Below are 21408 nucleotides of genomic sequence, written 5' to 3'. Positions count from 1 at the left end.
TTAATTCTGAACCCACAGACATGTTTTTTCTACTACGCATATTTCTAGACTATTAGAATAAGTTGAGAGCCTCGGAACAAGAAACACAGTAACAACATAACAAAGAACTATTTACTACGGAGCTGAATAGGCTATAAGCCCGAGGCTTAATGCCTTCAAAGACATGGCAACAAACACAAGAAACCAGGAGGGCTACTAGACCTAAATACTTGCAGCACGCTGTCGCAATTACGACTAAAAGCGACTTAATTGTCGCATAATCGCATCGTTTCCTACCCTATGTCATTGTCCACAAACAAAGCCTCTGTTACATAAGACGACAACCTCGATTATCTCAACCGTGTAAACCGTGGTTCTGTACAATAAAAATGGTTTTATACCATTGTACTATTGTCTGTTTTATTATGAAAGCTTTTAATTATGATATTGCTACCGTTTGGCCGTAAATGCAGCGTATCGGCTTATCATAAAAGTAATTGGTAAGAATTGAGGGAACTGGTTACTACGCAATGATACTTAGGTGTTGGCTAACCAGTTGCTACTCAAATATTACATACGGTTACGGTATTCTTTTAAACTTTTTACTCAACTGGTTTCTGGTGATTATTAACGCAAAGCACCCGGTGTTTAATATGGTCTTCCATAAAAATATGTTTCGGAAAATGCATCGTCGCACTTTGTAAGGTTGTATGTTAAAACAAGAGTTTATATTTTTAACAATGCCTGGAATGATAAATAAATAAAATTTCTGCATACATTTTTCTAAAGTGGGTAGTAAAATAAGTCATCTACACTCAATTATTTGCAGGATCACATCTTGGCACGAATCTCCTACCAAAACGGGAGGGGTTAAGGCCATTGAACAAAGTGACTTGGCACTATTCTGACACCTGCTATAGAATAGAGGCTTTATGCAGTTAAAGCCATTTATTACTTACTGGTGGCTCGCTCCGACTTTGCCCGGCTGAAAAATTCATTTTACACAAAATCTTTACAAATTACCTACACCGCTAAACCTACCTCGAGGTTTGCTTTATCTATAAGTAAAGCAAGAAAGAGATTTTGAGTTTATCTCGAAAGGAAAGACAGATGGACGCGGCGTGGTGACTTAATTTTGACACACTTAATAATGTATGTATCCTTAATTAGCCTAAAGGTTTTCGCGCATTCGCTTATTTTGTACGCTACATTAAAAACTAAGGAATTAAAAATGCAAATAAAATCTTACTTTATATTCAATAAAGAAGAGTTAAACGGTGTTGTATAAACTCTTACGCTTCACAATTACCTTACGTCGGAGATTACGTTTTTCCTGCATCTCATTTGTATTGCTAATAGTGTTATTAATGGCTTGAGTACGCCTCGTACGCTGGCAGTGTTGGTCGGCGGTCATTGCCCGCTTCCTGTAGCGCGGCATTCCTCAGGGAGCTGGTGTAAAGTGCCACCCGCCGCCGCTCTATGTGACGTACTGCGCTTATTAACATTGTTCAACCAAGGATTTTAGTATTGTTTTAGAACTAGAATCTTGTTTTACAGCTCTGTTTTGTGCTAGAATTGGTACTGGCTCGGTATTTGACTGGCTACATTTTTAAGTTGTATTACACACAAACTTATAATCACGCCTTATTCCTATAGGGGTAGATAGAGGCATAGCAGGGACTGGTTTTGTTAACAGAAAGTTTTTTTTTTGTGTTGACGATACAACAATATTATGTAATATTTTATGCATGTGACTGATTTTTTAAGTTGCTGAAGTTGAAAATATATTGCGTATGGTCTTGGATAAAATATTTTACTGCAGGTATACTTGTTTACGCTTTTTTAATGAATACAAGATCAATAATTGGTCTTAGTTAACAAGAAGAAAAGCCAAACTTACAGTCGTTAGTACTAACGCACATACATACGTCTGTTTAGTAATAACTTCAATGCAGTGTCTGTCGCATTGACTCAATTGTTTGAAGGACAATTGTATTTATTGATCGTGGGTGAGTAGTTGGGTACATCCTGTGGTCAGGCTGCCGAGCTTTGATGAGGGTGCTTTGATTCCGAACGCATAACTTTTACAATTCGAATTTAGTAAGTATCCGGTCTCTAGCGGGTCAAAGACTGTTGCGGTAGCTATAAGGGTTTTACTCTTATAGCCCACTGACTTCAATATTATGTACCTATCGTAATATTAACCCGCGATTTCTGAGGTACATGAAGCGGTAGTTTATCTCTCAAAATCGTACAAACTCATATAAAAAAAAACAGTTTGAATAGATACTACCGCCAAATGTGCCTCAGAAACCGGGCATAAGTCCCTTATGTTTGATCCTGAAAATACTTTCGCATTTATATTGATATCAGAGATGGACATATTTTGTCCCTTTCTTTGTACTTTAAAAGACAAAGATAACTAGGACGGTAATTAAGTCAGTCAGGACAATTGGATGGCCTACAAGTGACTACAACGAACAATGGTCATCAGAGTTTGGAGTTTAAACGATGCATGCTACCGATATCCGTTGTTTTAAACCTCAGTTGTAACATTATCGAAATGTTTCAATGACTTTGTCGCATTGTGCAATACCGGTCATGCCTACTAGCATGAGAATGTGAACTTGCAAGGATGGCATTCGCAAATATACGTGTTTGTAAACAATCGAATGAACAGAAACAGTATCTCGTTAAGAATTTAAATGGGTATCTCAAACAAATTTTGCAGTATAAAAACCTTTACGATAGTAAAAATGTAGATAGTGAACATTTTCTCATATCTTTTTCACAAAATTTCCGTATAAAAACGTATCACGAAAATAAATTGCTATTCGTGCTATTCATCTAAAGTCCTATACTGATACAGGATTAGCCTAAAATGACCTTACATTAAGCTTGCAATACAATTTCGTGATGTCGCGTTACTTAATAGTCAATGTTTACTACGCTTAAGTTTAATCTGAACTCGATCTACGCGCGTGGCTCAAATTCTAAGAGATTACTACATCACTACGGTACCAACACTACTAACATCTGTACAAGCAATTATATGTTAGCGTAGAATTTATTACGATTTGACGGAATGTTGCTTCAATTATGAATTAATGTTCGCCGTAGATTAAGGGAGTGTGCAGAACGGATCAATTTCGTGTCAAATAACCACAGGACAAGCGGTAAAAGAATACCGAGAAAAAGACAGTCACGTAAAGTAGGAATTTGAGATTATACTTTGGCCATTTTAGGTCTAGCTCCGCCTAGAATGTATATATTTTTTTACGTTAAAGCGGGTATAAACGCAACAGAATCAACTTACTTGATAGTTTAGGAGATAAGTCAGCATATTCACAAAGTTAAAAAGTAAAATAACTTCAAAATCTACTCAAATTAATTGGACATTTACACAGAATTTAGCAGCAAAATAAAAACGCTATATGAAACTAGTACCGTCGCTACAACTGCGATCAAAGAGCAGTTCATCTACACACATCTTTGTTGCTTACTTGCGGTGACTTACGTAACTCCTCGCATGTGTTCTCGACTAGAATAATTAGTTAATTAATTACACTCTTACTTCGCATCGTCGCGTCTAGTCTCGTAGAGACGCGTAAATACCCGCTAACGCGAACATTACACAACGGCCAAGGGAGAGCTGTAACTTGTAGCTATCAGATCACACTCAGAAGGACAAGTTTATTAGTCACGCCACGTGAATTCTTTACTTTCGACATTTCATGTCATATGTTATGTAGAACACAAGATTGTGCCAAGAATGCCGATGTTTGTGAAGAATTTCATATGCGAAGGCCTCTGTATACATACATAATGAAGTAGTATGTTTACCCGCTCCAGGGATGGACAGTCAGAACTCCTTTGAAGAATGTAACATACAAGTTGAATACATACAGTAACAGAAAAGTGAAAAGCACCTAAACAATATCTGTTCTAAAGTAAACCCCTTCCTCAATATACGGATCAGAACAGTTAAGACTATTACGCACATGACTCACGCACACAGACCTACAATACTGTCGGGGGACCACACACGCACAGGCTCTGCATTGACAAGGGGACATGCGCTCTTTATTCCAGTGACCGCAAAACCAACATATTTTTCAAACAATTCATTGTACACAAACAGGCAGTGTTTCATAAACATGATTGTAATCAACGTCATTGAATGCAGCTTATTCATACGATATCTCGACACAGATCTACAGGTGAGATCGTTCATTAAAAGCAGATAGATAGTCAGCAGACGAAGTAAATTGTGCGCCAATCCGATAGGACGGTGAAAGGGCTGGAAAGTTTTCGTATTACAGGTACATATACCTGTACTACCCTGTACCTGTGTTGTGTTGCACGGTTGTACACAATTACGATATGTGATAATGAGAATATATGAATATTATGCTGTATTATGCACTTGCCTGCAGGCGATTGTTTTCTCGTAATTATTGTTTCCATGTTTTTATTCAAGGTTTGTTATTATTAGGTATCCTTTGTTACATAGACTATGCAAGAAAAAGAAAATATTGTTACGTCTTTTAGGCTGACAGTAAAGTCAATTTACACCGAAAGTAGATGCGTTTCGAGCGCGGTTTGGGACGGGAGTACTAGAATTCATATAGAAAAGGTACCACGTTGAAATGAGTGCGGGTCGGGCGCGGGCAGTGTGGTATCGACCATGTGAATATTTCCTGTGTAAGTCGCACTTAAATGCAGCTTGTACGTCCAGATATTACCGCAAATACAAGTTTCTTTTATAAAAAGCGAACGTTTATATTTACCCGCAATCATCTTTATTTTCACACACATAATTTTACAATAAAATATCAATGAGATGCTATAAAAATAACGCTTTACGGAAACGTGACTACATTATCCTTCACACTCAAGCTCTTCAAAAGCCTGTTATTACACGTAAAGTGTTACATTTACATATCAGTGTGGCACAGAATAAATAACTGTTAGATCCATTTGAATACATTTGCAGCCGTTCAACAGGATGCGAATTAAAATGGTTCACTTTGATACTGACTTTGGCGACTATTAAATTCTAATAATGTGGTTTTAAAGAAGATGTACTAACAAGCATTAAGAAATGTTGTTGATGCTGAGACGTTTTGGTCTGTCTGAGGGAATGCAGGAAGATTGATGAATAAAGTTCATTGTGCGGGTGAAATGGTAAATTGGAAATGCCGGGTGTTGGTGCCCTAGATAGACATGTAACACAGATCACATCGGCGATGTCTTGATAAAAGATCAGGTGTGTAGTACTTGTAACGGGTGATCCTGTATAATGAGATGTATGGATATGAATGAGACAAGGGAAATTTGTAAGGATCGTACCAAGTGACGTTCTTTGTTCTCTACCTACCTCTATGGGAAAAAGACCTGATCTTGTGTATGTATGTGTATGTAATACATAATAACTATATACTATACTATATATAACTTGTCTGAAATTCTATAGAGACAATTAACGACGTTATCCTTGAGATGCCTATAAGCCGTTTTATGTTCAGTTTCGGATATAACAAAATTCTTCAGTCAGTACTTATTCCTTGAGATTTATTATTCGACTTTATGTTCTCAAGACTGAGCTGTTAATATTATGTGAAGTTTAGCCTTCACTCGTTTAATTGACGATACAAGATACAGTTGATTAAATCCGATGGAGATTTATTTGCATTTATTACGGATATATTATTGTTTTTTCGATAAATATTTCTAGGTGTTTTTTTTAACAATCCAAAGTCCCCAACCCGCACTTGGCAGCGTGGTGGACTCAAGGCCTAACCCCTCCCTCGTTTAGGAGGAGACCCTTGCCATGCGGTGGGACAGGAATGGGTTGATTTTTTTTTTCAACTATAATATTTTCATCTTAATCATCTTAAACGAGACTTTCAGCATCAACGCACGTCTATACTAATATTATAAAGCTGAAGAGTTTGTTTGTTTGAACGCGCTAATCTCAGGAACTACTGGACCGATTTGAAAAATTCCTTCAGTGTTAGATAGCCCATTTATCGAGGAAGGCTATATATCATCACGCTACGACCAATAGGAGCAGAGTACCAATAAAAAATGTTACCAAAACGGGGAGAATTTTGATCCATTCTCTCTTATGTGACGCAAGCGAAGTTGCGCGGGTCAGCTAGTGCAATATATTTTACTGTGTACACGGTTTATGTTAATTTAAGACCATCTGAGTAATTAGAGTTAGCAATTTAGGCTTCATAATATTACGAATCGAAGAAACATGATATTTATAATAAAACGAGCGACTTTGTGTAATACATTCGTGTTTCAGTTTCAAACAGCTATCGTCGCCAGACCTTGACATTCTCAAGTTTTTCAGGTGAACTTGTGCTTATTACTGAAGGCCTTATTAGCCTTGATATGACATTGCAGAGATTTGTATAACTTAACTAGAATGGCAAGACGTAAAATTAAACATGGTTCGTTAAAAAACATTACTACAATAAATTATTATGACGACATTACAATATTTAGATAATTGTAAAACTTACCACCTTGTGTAAATAACACTGTCTTTGTCTTTGTTGGTGTTTCGTTAAAATATTTATATTGGCAAACCAATAAATGGTAAACAAAATTAAATGTTAAAACAATAATATAATTTGTTCCAGAAAGCTATTTTAGAAAATCAACAAATGCAGCAGAGTGAATACAAATTTTCGATAAAATGTATGGAAAATTCACATTTGCTAATATTTGCGAGCGAATAGTAAAAGCGAATTTCAAAGGAGAACGGTGAATATTCACCCTCCACAATACTTCTGCTTATCTCCCCATCATTGCGCCACCTGCCGTCTGCCACCCCTGCACCGAAGGATGGAACATCGTCACTCGGATCTAATTTTGCCATTTTTTTACCAACAGGCTGTCCAATGTTATGTCTAGAGATTAATACATTTACAGAATTGTACTAGTTATTTATTTATTCGAAACGAATTCATATGATGTGATCTTTTACCAAAATCCCAATATATTAAATAAATAAATATTGTTGGACAACTCACACACGGTCATTTGGTTCCAAACTAAGCAGAGCTTGTACTATGGTAACCAAATAACTGATAAACATACTTATATATTTCTAAATACATACTTATATAGATAAATTGACAACCAGGCTCAGAACAAATACTCGTGTTCATCACACAAAGATTTGTCCCGGGTAGGATTCGAACCCACCACACGCTGCACTACGGTTGTTGCGGCGAGGTGACCGCTTAAACCACTGCGCCAAACGTGCAGTTAAAAAATATTATTTATTTTATTTAACTTGCTTTCTTGCTGGTTTATCGCTGTGCAGATATTTAATTCTTTTGTCCTCTTAACTTTCAGTATACTCTAGACTATCCTCAAAAGTTAATTAAATTTCACAAATTAAAAAATACCCTTCACTAGACTCCGCGTCGTGTAAGCAACTTTCTACTTCTAAATTATTATGCCGCGTGAGCTTAACGCAGCGTTTGCCCCACCTGCTCAATACAATTAAAACAGGAAGCAAGCCGCGAAGGGTGTGCACGCTAGTGCTCAGCATAATAAACACTAAGACATACGACTCACATAATACAATCAATAACCGCGATAATAAAAAGCTAATCAGGAACTATAAATCTTCTCAAGCTCAGAGCTATTGATGCAGAGAAACATCTCATCGTATATTGAAGTAATAACGAATCTTATGCTATAAGAATTTAATGCTTCAAAAGATATAAATTACAAATAATAAAGACGACTAGCCAACTCGCGCAACTTCGCTTGCGTCACATTTATAAGGGAGATTTGGTGATTTTTTTTCCCGTTTTTGTAACATTTTTTACTGGTACTCTTCTCCTATTAGTCGTAGCGTAATGATATATAGCCTTCCTGCCTTTAGTCTTCCTCGATAAATGGGCTATCTAACGCTGAAATATTTTTTCAAATCGGACAAGTAGTTCCTCAGATTAACGCGTTCACACAAACAAACGAACAAACTCTTCAGCTTTATAATATTAGTATAGTATAGATATAAATTACTTATAGTATAGAAGATTTAATAGATTTAAGCGGCGTTTTACAAATAGCCACACTATTAGCTGTCTGCGATCATCCGAGATCCCATTAAATAAGCATCCGGAATATTATCCTCTGTGAATTTCACCGTGCTTTCTCTCATATCGTGAAAGATGATCTTGATCAACCTGGCCTGTTGGGCTTGTAATTTTCTAAGTTGTATTACTACCTAATGACGAAACAAGGCTAACAATTGCTGCAATATTGTGTGGATTTAATGAGAAAATCATAGTTCTCAACACGCGAGGATTGGACTGACACGATGTTCGAGAGCTGGCAATGAATAATATCATTATGTAATGACCAGGAAGAACCGACAATTGGTGAAAAAGTATCCGATAGGATTTAAAATGAATATAACTGACAATAGAATTCATTATAAAAGTTTTTTCTTGTACAATATCCATAAAACGCTACTTTCAGAGATCAATTTAAAATATTTTTATCCCGCTTTAGCCTGCCTTCAGTGAAGATTTTTTTTTATTCTAACTCCCTTTCTATCTTAGTGACCTGCCAGTTTTTCAAAAACGTGGTGGTGCTTCCTTCACCTCTTAGTACATAAACTTGAAACAAGCATCTTGTGTAAAGCTAACAATTCGTCACAAATGCCACGACTATTGTAGCCTCAGGCGTCAACTGCATCCAGATTTTATGTCGTACACGAAGCAATGTCGGCACATTTCCGAGCCATTACACAGGTGCAAGCTGGGGGTAATGAAGGCAATTCGATCCCAACGCGGCTTCAAACAATCGCTGCAAATCGACTAGGAAGTCGCAAGATTGCAGCGCAATACGACTTTTTGTCCTAACAATGCGATTTATAGAGAACAATGCGGCATTCTACGTGTATTAGTGTACTTGATTATAGTGAAAGTTTCCTTTAAGTAAACAATGAACGTAGGATTGCTACGAGCATGTAAAACGATCTCACGCAAATGTCATGTCTCCGGGGACCCTCGAGCTATGTTATTATATTAAACCTAAGTTTATCATGACAAATTGGTATAAAAGCTTTCCAATATAATAATATATTCAAATATATAATCTATGTTAAGCAAACTAATATCTAAAGGGCAACTATTTACTGTCATTGCTGTGAAAACTTTATCTTCGTTCTACGTTTCTGCTAATCCACCGCAAGCAATTTAAGAAGCAAATTTTCAAAGAGAAAGGAACAAAACATATTTCACAATAAGTCAGACAAGCCATATAAGCATGAGGTGATATCAATTCCTAACATACAACAAACAAAATTGAGTTCCCTACAAGGCATGCTACGTATTCCATATTAGTGGAAAGAAAAATCCAAATAATATGAGACTACGCCTTGAACCCATATACAGTAGCATGCTTCTCTATTATGGTATCTCAATTGCGCAAAAGAATCCGCCGACCTGGGGAAAAAAGGGGCTATTTCTGTCATTCCCAGACTGTGGTGAAATTAATCGTAAAGCTTTTGTATGGAATTCGTGAAGGAAACTGCGCGGGAATTGAGAAGAAACCTTACGACCGCAGTTACATTTTGCGGAAAATCGTTGTCAAGTGCTGGTAAGTGGTACATGGCTACGAATACTAATAAAAAAAGGGAATCAATTATTTATGTTGGTGTGACGCGCCGGTATGAAGTAAGAAACACATTTTATCACACAAGTGTATGGTATAAGAATGTCACCTAATGTAACCATATTTGTTGTTCTTGCTTCAAATAAAGTAACTGCGTACCTATACTTTTATTATCCCAGATAATCACCTGCCTGGTTATTATTCTAGTATGTCTAAATATGGTCTAGACAAGATAGCTGCAACTGATAAATGAGCCGTCTTTTTGTACTCTTGTGACTTATATTTACTTATTTTTATTTTATAAGTGTTTGCAAATAGCAAGTCTATTTACAAAACATTAGAGACACAACTAGAAACCTCTATTAAACACTTAATTTATTTTTATTTGTATGTTACAGTCTGGTACAGTCGAACTAATTTCGTTCCGTTATTGATTCAATTCAACGCCCAAAAAAAGCTATTGAAAGACTGTAAAAAAATCTATCAGCGCAATCAAATAGATTTATTGTAAGTAAATCGTGCCTAGTCTTTAAGCAATTGGTGTTAAAGTAAATGTCAATAAAGAGGACGCGGTGGCCTAGAAAGTGGGAACTCACACCACTGATGCCAGTGATCGAAGACACTGGAACAAATGATATCACGACTAAAAAATACTATTATACCGCTCTTAATGGCTTTTGTAATCTAGATGGCAAGTAAATAACAATTTTATCAGTACGAATCGAAACGTTTCATAATTTATGCGACATAAAAGTGTTTTATGTTGGTCATTTGATAAAGAACAAATTTGTGAAATATCAAGGATACTAACTTGAGAAATAATATAAAGATTCGTAAGACAAACAAAACTACAATACGAATTAGAATAATCCTCATTTGCATAATAAAATAATATTATACGGAAATAGAAAGTTTGAAAAAAAAAACATTTAACATTTGATTTATGTAGAGAAGGATTATTTGTACTAATATATTTTCCTTCTTTATTACACTGATTTGTCAATATGACAATGTTTAAACACTTTTCAAGAAGAAGAAAGCTAGCCCGTTGCAAATCACTTTCAGTTTACGTCATCGGGTCCCCTCTTGCGTAGTTATGACGTCAGAATTCGTACCGATTGCTCCGGGGTAGGCAACGTTGGGTAGTATTATTTATACGGTGATTAAGGCGACTGTGGGGGCGCGTTGTAAAATGTACGTAGCCCACAACACAAACAGAAACACCTTCGTTTTAAAATGCTGTGATCGTCAATTCGTGACCGTATTTACGATTCTGATAGTGTGATTGTAATGGTTTCTTAACATAAGTATACCAAATGATCGTTTTTATATGGTATGTTACTTACGTAAGAAAGCAAATTAATAAAATATTTAGATTTAAACAAAATCAGTAAAAATGTAAGCACTTTTTAGGATATCGTGCTACTTTAAACATGGAGGATGTCGTAAAATAAAGGTGTTTAGAAGACACCGAAATCTACTTTATGTTAAACTCTATACAGAATTTAAACACCCTTTTAAATAAATGTCCGTTGCTCTTTCGTACTGGGGATACATTTATAAAACACGTCGGCTTTTGTTCGTTTTTCTCGCGTTCACGTTTTTCTATCGACCAACAACTTAGTAGAGACACAGCTGATTGTTAAATAGTAATGGTAAAGATCCTATATGCAAGGTACGCAGCTAGCGAAGGTTTCCAAAATTCAGAATTCAGATTATCAGTGACCCTCAAGTTATATTTATTTATTTATTTATTGTACTTTTACAATTTACCTTAATCTAGTAACTAGTTTATACTCGCCAAACTTATTAGTTTAACGGCGAGAATGCGCTCTTATTGACTTACATGACATACTTAAATAACTAAACAAACAATAATCAGGGAATTAAAAAGAAAATAATAAATATCAACAACAAAACTAAAAATCTAAATTAACATTTAAACCAACAAAATTATAAAAACATAAAATAATGCTCCTTATAATGTAAGTAGGTAGTTCTTAGGAACTTTACATAAATATTATATACTATATATTTATATCTTTATAGTATATAGCTAATCATGACCTGTTGATACAGCTACTATATTATGGAAATACACACAGCCAGTTTCTTCATACATATCTAAAGTAACAGCTAAAGCCAATGGCTTTTACTTTACATTTGTGTAGTAAACGCAAATTCATTTCTTTATAAAACTATCAGAAAATTCGTGTAAAAACAAATTAGCCTGGCATTTTTACTTTACCCCTGTACTTTGGCTGTTACTTTTGAAGAAACTGGCCGTAAGTTGTCGGTTTATTTTGTTTACCGTGTCATTTCATAAACGTGAACGGCTAGCGTCGAGTAAGACACGGAGACGTTCGTGAACTGTGGTGTCACGAGCTGGGACAATCGTGCCGGACATCACTTAGGGAAAATCACTCACTATAAACATTGCGTAGAAAAGGTTAACATTAGGCAGATGTACCGTGGCTCACTGTTTGCTGAGATAGTAGGGTAATGGCAGTTTACTAAAGTACAGGACTGCTTGAAAAAATTACTACGATTTTTGTGATCATTTTCCACAATGTTATTTTGAATGTCGAATCTTGTTTACAATGTAAGTATTAGGTACGTTATGTCACGGGATGAACTGAACAACAATACGTTTTCTAAATATGATAAACTCTTCAACATTAGTTTACACTCAAATTAGTGCAAAAGTATCAGCGTCAAATGGGACTCGAGATGGCGGAAAGGGTCGTAATTAATATCCTTTACCGAATTGAAAAGGGTAGCATTATATAATGAAAATCAGAAGTACATTTAACAAGGCTATATCCTGTCTAACCCCCGGTTTCTGAGTACATTTAGCGGTAGTTTATCTATTCAATAGCGTTTTTTTCAATATGAGTTTTAACGCTATTGAATAGATAAACTACCGTTAAATGTACCTCAGAAACCGGGGGTTTGTCCTTCTATTTAGGTCTGTGAGTTTGTAAACGTTTCTACAGTGAGAACAGTTAGTAGTGACATATAGTTTGCTTACCGTGTACGAGTTCTAACTCTCTATTACTTATTGCTTGTCCAACGGCTATTTATTTAAAATGCTATCTTTTATTTATACTTAATATTATAAAGCTGAAGAGTTTGTTTGTTTGATTGTTTGTTTGTTTGTTTGAACGCGCTAATCTCAGGAACTACTGGTCCGATTTGAAAAATTCTTTCAGTGTTAGATAGCCCATTTATCGAGGAAGGCTATAGGCTATATATCATTACGCTACGACCAATAGGAGCAGAGTACCAGTAAAATTTGTTACAAAACCGGGGAAAAATTTCGCCCATTCATTAATGTGACGCAAGCGAAGTTGCGCGGGTCAGCTAGTTCACAATAGAGTTGTTAAAATTATTGCTATTCGCTACATGGTCTCCACAGTGTGGTGCTTTTTATGAGTGAGTTTCACTTGGTGTGAATTTTAAATGTCTTTGTTTATAGCAGCTAGTGTTCCACTGAGCTGAATAACTTTGAAAGCCTATTGACCTAGCAATAATATGATGACCTTAAGATTACCTACGTCCTAGTGTAGAGTTGCTCCAAACTTTTACCTACTATTACAGGAATAAATAAATTGAACCCATTACTGTCCTACTGCTGAGCAAAGATTTCCTCCCGTAATCAGGGGGGGCTTTGAATCTCCCGCGCTGGCCAATTGCGGGTTGGGGACTTCGCATACCTTCAGGAACTATTCTGAAGAACTCGCAGGCATGCACGGTTGCATCACGATGTTCTCCTTCACCGTTGGAACAAATGACAATTATTTCTAATACACACATAACTTTTAAAAGTCATTGGTGTGTTGCCTCGGGTTCGAACCTGCAACCACTTATGGGAGGTATCAACTTATACCACTCGGCTATCACTGCTCTTTTACTATTACAGTATTGGATATAATCTGAGTTCGTTTTCTAAAAACACTTTTGTTATTTTTAGTGTTACATCATTCCATGTTGATATTAAAAACCTGCTTATAAAACCCGTGAGTCACTGCATTTGAATATGTAGACTAGGTGTCTAGTCAATTTGAATATTATTATGTAAAATCTGATTAAACGTAATACTTGTTTCTAACGATTAACTCCAATATGGATCGATATGTTGTACTTAACTGAATAATCGGATTATTTTTCGCTAGAGGCCGCCTACGACTTCATCCGCGTGGTAATTCTTCCCGTGTAAGTCCCGATCCCTCGGACACTGGCATGGCACGACATATAGCCTATATGTTATTCTGGGACTTCAGCTACCTATATTCAAAATTTCATCGTAATCGGTTTAGTAGTATTTGCGTGAAAGTGTAACAAACATCCATACATACATTCTCACAAAGTTTCGTATTTATAATATTAGTGGGATATCAGGTTCAATCAGTGATCGTAGGAATATGATGATTTCTACGTTATTGTTATGGTTATTTTCTGCTAACTTGAGAAATAAGAATATATAGCATATTAATTTAAGTATTTCAGGGTAAATAGTGAATAGATTTTATCATCAGCAAACGATTACAAACCAGTTTTCTTAAATTATTAAAATATTTTTCAATTGCATATCTTAGGCCTAAAATTCGAAACTATTAATCGTTAGCAGTAATTTTTAAATTCTTCTTTCTAAACCACGACAGGCGTCTTTACGATGAGTCGTATCCATTTTACTAAAGCTCTTAAGAAGTCATGAGTCGAGTGGGAACAATAAACATAAGACTACACACATCTTTACACGACATCTCCATATAAAGAGCTATAAAAACAATCATAGTAGGCAACCTTCTAATGTTAGTTTAGCCTTTCTTCCAACAATGTTGGAGTCGGCTTCCAGTCTTACTAGATGCAGCTGCATTATACATATATTGTATGGAGCGACTGCCTATCGCACCTCCACAACCTATTTACCTAGGTTATAACACTATACCTCTCGGTAAGACTGCTTGTCGGACTTTCAAGCTTGTAACTACTAGGAACGAAAGTCAGAAATTTTTGAAAAAGACAGGCTGGACCCAACTTCTAACATGCGTTTCGAAACACAGAGGCAATATTCTTTTATTTACTGTTATTATAAAGAATAACACACGCATATTCAGTTCAAAGACACGGATCAATGGCGACCACAAAAAGTGCAAATTCCCAAAGACTCGGGTTACGCTGTGAAAGTAAAACAAGTAACGATACCAACTAACAATGCAAATAGTTTTATTTTGAATTCATGAGACCATTGAGACCACATACACGCCACTGAACCCGCAAGTGTAAACTGATCTACTAAGAGGGAAAGTTTCACATCGTTTCATTTTATTTATTTTTCTACTGTGTGCAGACTATAAAGAATTTAATAAAAAGTGTGACATGAAATCTCTCAATTGATATTTCTTACAGCCTGTCTAACAAAAAAGCGGATAGATTATCAGGTGGAATTTAAAAGACTTCTTTGTTTTCCATCAGATTATGAGTAGCATAGAAAATTACGTGTTATTTACTCTCTCTGTAGTTAAAGCTAGAATATTGTTTAGTAACAAAATAATTATTGTGTTTTGTTTTCGAGTGTTAAAAATATTTAAGTTAGGTACATACACAACGCCTGTTATACCCGAACGTGTTAGCAGAGCAGAGGTGCATGTAATACACACACCCGTTTCACCGTAAACAATGTCAGTCCCATAGAAATAGAGAATAAGGCTAAATCTAGAAATGAAAATGATCGTGTCTCCGTAAGTATCTTATTTAAATTCAAAAAGTTTTTATTCATAATTGCTGCTCCCCAGAGCCCTATGTCGCAACAGTGAAATCGAAAATGCAACCACTTACCGCCTTGCACCTTACAAGGCAGTGGTTTTTATATAACAGAAATAAAGCCTCTCTTTTAAACGAAACAGGCCTATTACAGTACAAATGTCTATACATTTTTTTCCACCTAATCTATCTATTATAAAATATTTTATTACTTAAGTAACTCCTGACGTAAAGTCGTTCGAGCGTAACTCGATAAAAATGAAATTATGAAATAATTCATTTACACTCACTTTTATAGGAGTCTTTTTGACTTTCATTCCGTTAAGAGTATTTATCGATATTCAACAAACTAAATCCAATTAGTGAATATGATGAAATGCTCTACAAATTTTCTTAGCAGTTTTGCTACTTTCGCAAACCGTATTTTCATTACTCATAAGTGACTCTATTTATAACAAGAGTACACCAAATCACTTTGAAACCCATCGCCAATAATCATTTAATTACATAAAAAAGGATTAAAACTGCTGATGTTTCACAAATATTAATGTCAGTGTTACTTAACCGCAGAATAATCGTAAAATATAATCACATTACTGTAGTTCTAATGCTCTTGTCACGGTCATTGATCATTCTTATATCATAACTAGCTTTTGCCCGTGACTTCGTCCGCATGCTTTGTGACTCAGCACACAATTTGCATACAAATTTTCATCCCCTACTTTATCCCCTTGGGGGTAGAATTGATCAAATTCCTTTTTTAGCGGATACCTACGTCATAACCTCTACCTGCATGCCAAATATCAGCCCAAACCACTGGACGGATTGGGCTGATATTTGGCATGCAGATAACATGCGTGCGTTGACAGATCACTATGTCAGTCAGTCAGACAGTGACCTTTGAGTTGTATATATTATTTAGACACATGTACGATGTACTTATACAAATCACACCTGTAGTTCCCTAAGAGTGTAACACGTGGGTACATACAGGTGCATTGCCACAACAGGTGTTTCAATTAAAATGCTACTGAGAATTTGTTGACAAAAAAATTCCACGCTATGGAATCAAAACCTATGAATAGTCACGACCGGTTGAACTTTGACTAAATAATACAGGCTCTAATATGCGTATTATAAATATCGTATATCGTAAGCCTGTATCACCGCGGCAAAGCCACAGATCGGGATGTCAAGTTCAAATGCATAATTTGATGTTCATGCATAAATATGCATAATTGAACTCTGGAACGAACAACAAGATTATTTTAGTTTTTTTTGTACCTATAATTGTAAATATATGAATGGTATAAATTTAATCTATACTAATATTATAAAGCTGAAGAGTTTGTTTGTTGGTTTGTTTGTTTGTTTGAACGCGCTAATCTCAGGAACTACTGGTCCGATTCTTTCAGTGTTAGATGGCCCATTTATCGAGGAAGGCTAGGCTATATAACATCACGCTACGGTCATTAGGAGCGGAGTAGCAACGAAAAATGTTACAAAAACGGGGAAAATTTTGACTCATTCTCTTAGGTGACGCAAGCGAAGTTGCGCGGGTCAGCTAGTTATTAATATACTGATGTAGACTCGATAGTTCATCTTTATAGTAGAAATGTATATGAAGATATGCAATTAAAATACAGGCTTCACAGCAAATTAAAAGTGAAGTTTCTTTAACCACATATCACTCGGCACTCAGTTAAATACCACACTTATTCGTTGATAGGAAAGCTGCATAGAATCACAGATAATCTACGTAAGTGTATATTAGTTAATTGCACGTGGGCTGTGCAGTGCACCCAGTCGGAAACTCTCGCCGGTGGCAGTCCGTGGATCCGAGCCGATGGTGAAAACACTGCCTTAGTGACTCGCAGCTGCTAGAAATAATTGTAGACAATTCATTTAATGTGTGTTGCGTGTACTAGACGAGATACTCAATGGGATTTGAACTAAACTTGTTTGTTAATACGTCTACGTTTACAAAGTAGTCTTTAGAATGATATGACGATTACGTTTTTTTCTTTAATTTGAAAACAATTATTATCGGCCTAAAGCTACTTAAAATTAAGCTATTAGAGATTTTTTTGGAAGATTATAATATCCTTGTTTGAAATGCATGGCGGATGTTAACCTCTAAACTTTATACCGCAGTAATTCCGATATCTATGCTCTATACCCACGTCCGAATACCTACTCCGCGATTAGTCATACCCACATGATTGCTACTCACAAGGTAACAAAATTCTTAGGATCAAATCGTGATTTTTACGGTCATCAACTTTTAAGTCGACCTACACGTCGGACCACAAAACAGATCATCGCGGGAAAATTGCCGAAAAAACCGCAGTCTACGCATCTTTGGCCTCTTGATGTACCTATATAAATGTATTTCATTACAAATTACTTATTTTATTGTCATGTCTGCGGTTCAAATGCATGTTATATTTGTGATTTAGTATGTGTACTTTGATATTATTTACTCGGAGCAGGTCGTCTCTACAAACAGACACTCTCTTTCACCAACACAAGTTTACATCAACAATGACTGTTGTCTTTAACGGAATTCGTGATTGCTTGGCCGTGAAAATGTCGATCAGATAGTATAATAACACCAATGGTACCTTGTCCGCACTGCTGTTACATACAAACTGTCGGTAAAAGTAAGACACTACTACCATATAATTTTCCGTTTATCGTAATGTATTATTTGTTGCACGCAAGTAGGTAACATAAAGGGAGAAGAGACAAGTGTAGTTGAGTTCATTGCCCCCAGCATTATGACCATTGGGCAACAATCGCCAGCTATGTGATACAGGCAGTTAATTGTGGTCGAGGAATATCAACCATAACTATCTAGCAAAGCTCCACAAAACCCCGTCCATTCATACGGAGTCACGCCTCGAGAACTCCGCATCGATTAATATCTCGTTTGGTTACAAATCGATACAATCGTGTTACTTTAAATTGAATACGGAGACGGAATTCCTTTGTATGCGTTCGCAGCGAGACGTTTGTTTTGCTTTTGTTGGTAATCACTGTTATTTCTTTATTATGTACGTTTACATAACAACAACGGTTAGATTACATAAAGTAATAAAATAGAGGAAATGCATACAGCCTTAAGAGTGTAAATATCAATAACTATTTCATAAACATAGTTATTATTGAGATGGGTAACGGCACCAGTTAATGATGTTTTGATTATTGCAATACGCAATCAAGTTGTAAGGAAAGTGGTGTCATTACTGCGAACAGATTTATCGGCAAAAACTGACTTCGTAGTAAGTTCAACTTTCCGAACCGGTAGATCTTGGTGTGCCTAATGAATGCCTAAAAGTAAATATAAGTACATAATAACGTTTTACTTGTAATGAAGTGATTTGTAAAATTGTTATGTAGGTACCTATCTTATACGATGTGGTATTTCATACGATATGTTTTAACTTTTCAACTAGGTAGGTACCTACCTACCTACTATTTGTCCAGCAACACACCAAGTAGTCGGGGTCAGAAGATTAGAGAGCGATACATTAAATTTATATCTGATTTTATTATTGACAGTATGGATTAGTATATAATTCTTCTTCCATTATACTTATATTTGTACTTATATTAAGTTAGTTTCGAAGCCAGTTAGTTAATAAAACGAAAGATTAGGATGGGAACTAATGTATGAAAGTGCAATGTTCCTGCTTACGTAATATGTAAATGTAATGTGCAAGGCTGGAGAAAGTTTGCACTTTTAGGGCTGAGATAAACTTGACTCGCTTTGCTGATAAGAAATCTGAAAAGTCCTCACTGAAGTGAAATATACAAAGTTACATACAGATTAAATTAAAGAAAGTGTTAATTGCTTCCTGTGCTAGTCACGAATAAACAACGGACAGGTTTTCAACGCGTTTACGTTACAGATGGTTATGAAGATACCTTACTTTATCTGGTCTTTAGTCGGCCAAGACTTCAGTCAGCTTCAATATTTCGTTATCAAGTACCTAACTATCATCAACTACGTAGCGAAGCCACAACTAAACTTCTATTATCGCATTGTATTTAATTTTTATCGGCCTTTACCGCATCGGCGCCGAACGTAATTAAATGCATTTTATCGTTTCATGAAGAAGTTAGACAAGTTCTTGATCACTAAATAACAAAAAAACTGATAAACTTGGATGAAACAACAAAAACTTCAATTATGCATGCATTCTGGCCGAACGAGATATTGATTGCACTGTAATTTAATGTGTTTTGTATGAGAACACTGTCCAGACATGATGATAGATTGCTGTAAGATGTTTTATGGTCGTGTACTTGAAAGTGGACTTTATGGTCGCCTTGTAAAGGGCAATAGTGCTTGCTTCATGCCGAGAGATGATAATGTGACACGATGTTAATGTCCGAGAAAGATTAACGATTTGCTCCAATGTTTTATGGGGTTAACTTCTCCTTGCTAGTTTGACATTATTCCCATTTAGTTTTCTGTTTTCGCTTTCTATACTTCGAAAAGTAGTTACAGTTTATATGATAAGTATTCGTTTCAGTCAAATACTAGGAATGTATGTGTATTTTCTTGAAAAGCTATTATTGAATATTGATGGCACAAGTTAATCAGATTCTTTAAAGTCGTGTTATAACTCTGAGTAATATTAAAACTAAGGAAAATTTTTGAGGTAACCCAAGGAGCCTTTAAATTTTCCTCCGATCTTTCCTCATAGCACTAAACTAAACTAAAACCATTATTAAAGATCATTATCAGTGAGTCACTTACCCGTCTGCCGGCTCCACTGACACTGCTGGCTAGACTCTCGGCATCATAATGTCTCGAAAATGAGTACGGGCCCGGATGACTCCGGGATACGCATTGCCCCATATGCCCGCCACAAACAAACTTATACACATGTGTCTTAAATTACTTTTATTCACTTCACTACGATTCTCACGACTTTTTATCTGCAAAAAGAAATGTTTTCTGAGTCAACTGATGGTAGTCTGAATTTTAATGCGACCGACACCCACACATGACTTGTTATCGAGCCTTTAAATGGGTAAACAGGTAGTTTTAAAATATGTATGAAGTAGTGCTTGAAAATGCTATTAAAAAACATTTTGTTATTGTTTTGTCTTACAAGCGAATGTTTGCATGCATTGTGTACATAATTATCTACAATTTCATTGGTCATTGTAAGGAGATAAGATTAAAATTAAAAATTCAGATTATAAGGAGTATGTGTGAATCACCTTAATTATTATTACCTATTTTCTTATTATTGTATGTGTATTTGTAATTACTACGTAGGTATGTATGATATCTTTACTTATAGGTATAGACCTGTGGGTAGTCGCCTAAATACGATTTAAGTTAACTGTTTTCATATTTTTTTCAGAATTACTTGAAATAGGTACTTAGAATGACTTGCCAATAAGTAGGTACCATGCCTAACTACTAAAGAAGCGAGAGCAAAAAACGCTTTTTTCCAATCCTGAAGGCCATATGAATACAATCATGTGCTAGGATATAAAAAGTTTAATTCAACGAATACATTAGGTGCGCCTAACAACGTTATTATAAATTAAAATACGTATCCTACACAGTGTTATCAATTTAGTATCAGCAATAAAAACAACATAAAAATAATGAAGTTTACTAACAATTAAGTATCTTTTAATGTCACTGTAAATTAAATTCACATTTGTCTAAACTTTAGAGCTATAGTCGATCACACTGGTTCATAATAACAATCACACAGGTGGGTTATAGTTCACATGTTGTCGAACTTTACGTTCCGGTTGAGTGATCGGTGCAGTGCACTGTGCGCGGGAGTGTGGCGCGTCGCGCGCGCTGCGCACACTTGACGACTGCGGCGGCGACCGGCGCGAGCGCAACCGCTCGGCGCTAAGGCGCTGACGGCCCGGGTGCTTTGGTTGTTGACTCATTCATGAGCTGGTGTGCTCCGAGCGATGCATGGAAATACATAGAATAAATTATAAGTTAACGCATTCGGCTCATAA

At 35.9% G+C, this 21408-nt stretch overlaps 1 protein-coding gene across 4 annotated transcripts in view; it reads right to left on the bottom strand.

The window, feature by feature from the left end:
- The window catches only part of LOC142973561 (uncharacterized), a 104255-nt gene extending 82969 nt beyond the window's left edge, over nt 1–21286 (bottom strand). For 2 of the 4 annotated variants that reach the window (XM_076115389.1, XM_076115390.1), the window contains exons 1-2: nt 21049–21278; nt 20168–20349 (exon numbers count right to left, since the gene is read on the bottom strand). In XM_076115389.1, the coding sequence (XP_075971504.1) occupies nt 20168–20269 (102 nt within the window). In that variant the 5' untranslated portion in view covers nt 20270–20349; nt 21049–21278. Of the gene's footprint in view, nt 1–20167; nt 20350–21048 lie in introns of all 4 variants that reach the window. The other 2 variants (XR_012959512.1, XM_076115392.1) reach the window with 2 other exon arrangements.
- Between the last annotated feature and the right edge of the window lie 122 nt (nt 21287–21408).

This window comes from Anticarsia gemmatalis, chromosome 6 (genome assembly GCF_050436995.1).
Source record: "Anticarsia gemmatalis isolate Benzon Research Colony breed Stoneville strain chromosome 6, ilAntGemm2 primary, whole genome shotgun sequence".
Classification (NCBI taxonomy): Eukaryota; Metazoa; Arthropoda; class Insecta; order Lepidoptera; family Erebidae; genus Anticarsia; species Anticarsia gemmatalis.
The sequence above is the reverse complement of the archived record's forward strand: the minus strand, read 5'-3'. Positions and strand labels throughout refer to the sequence as shown.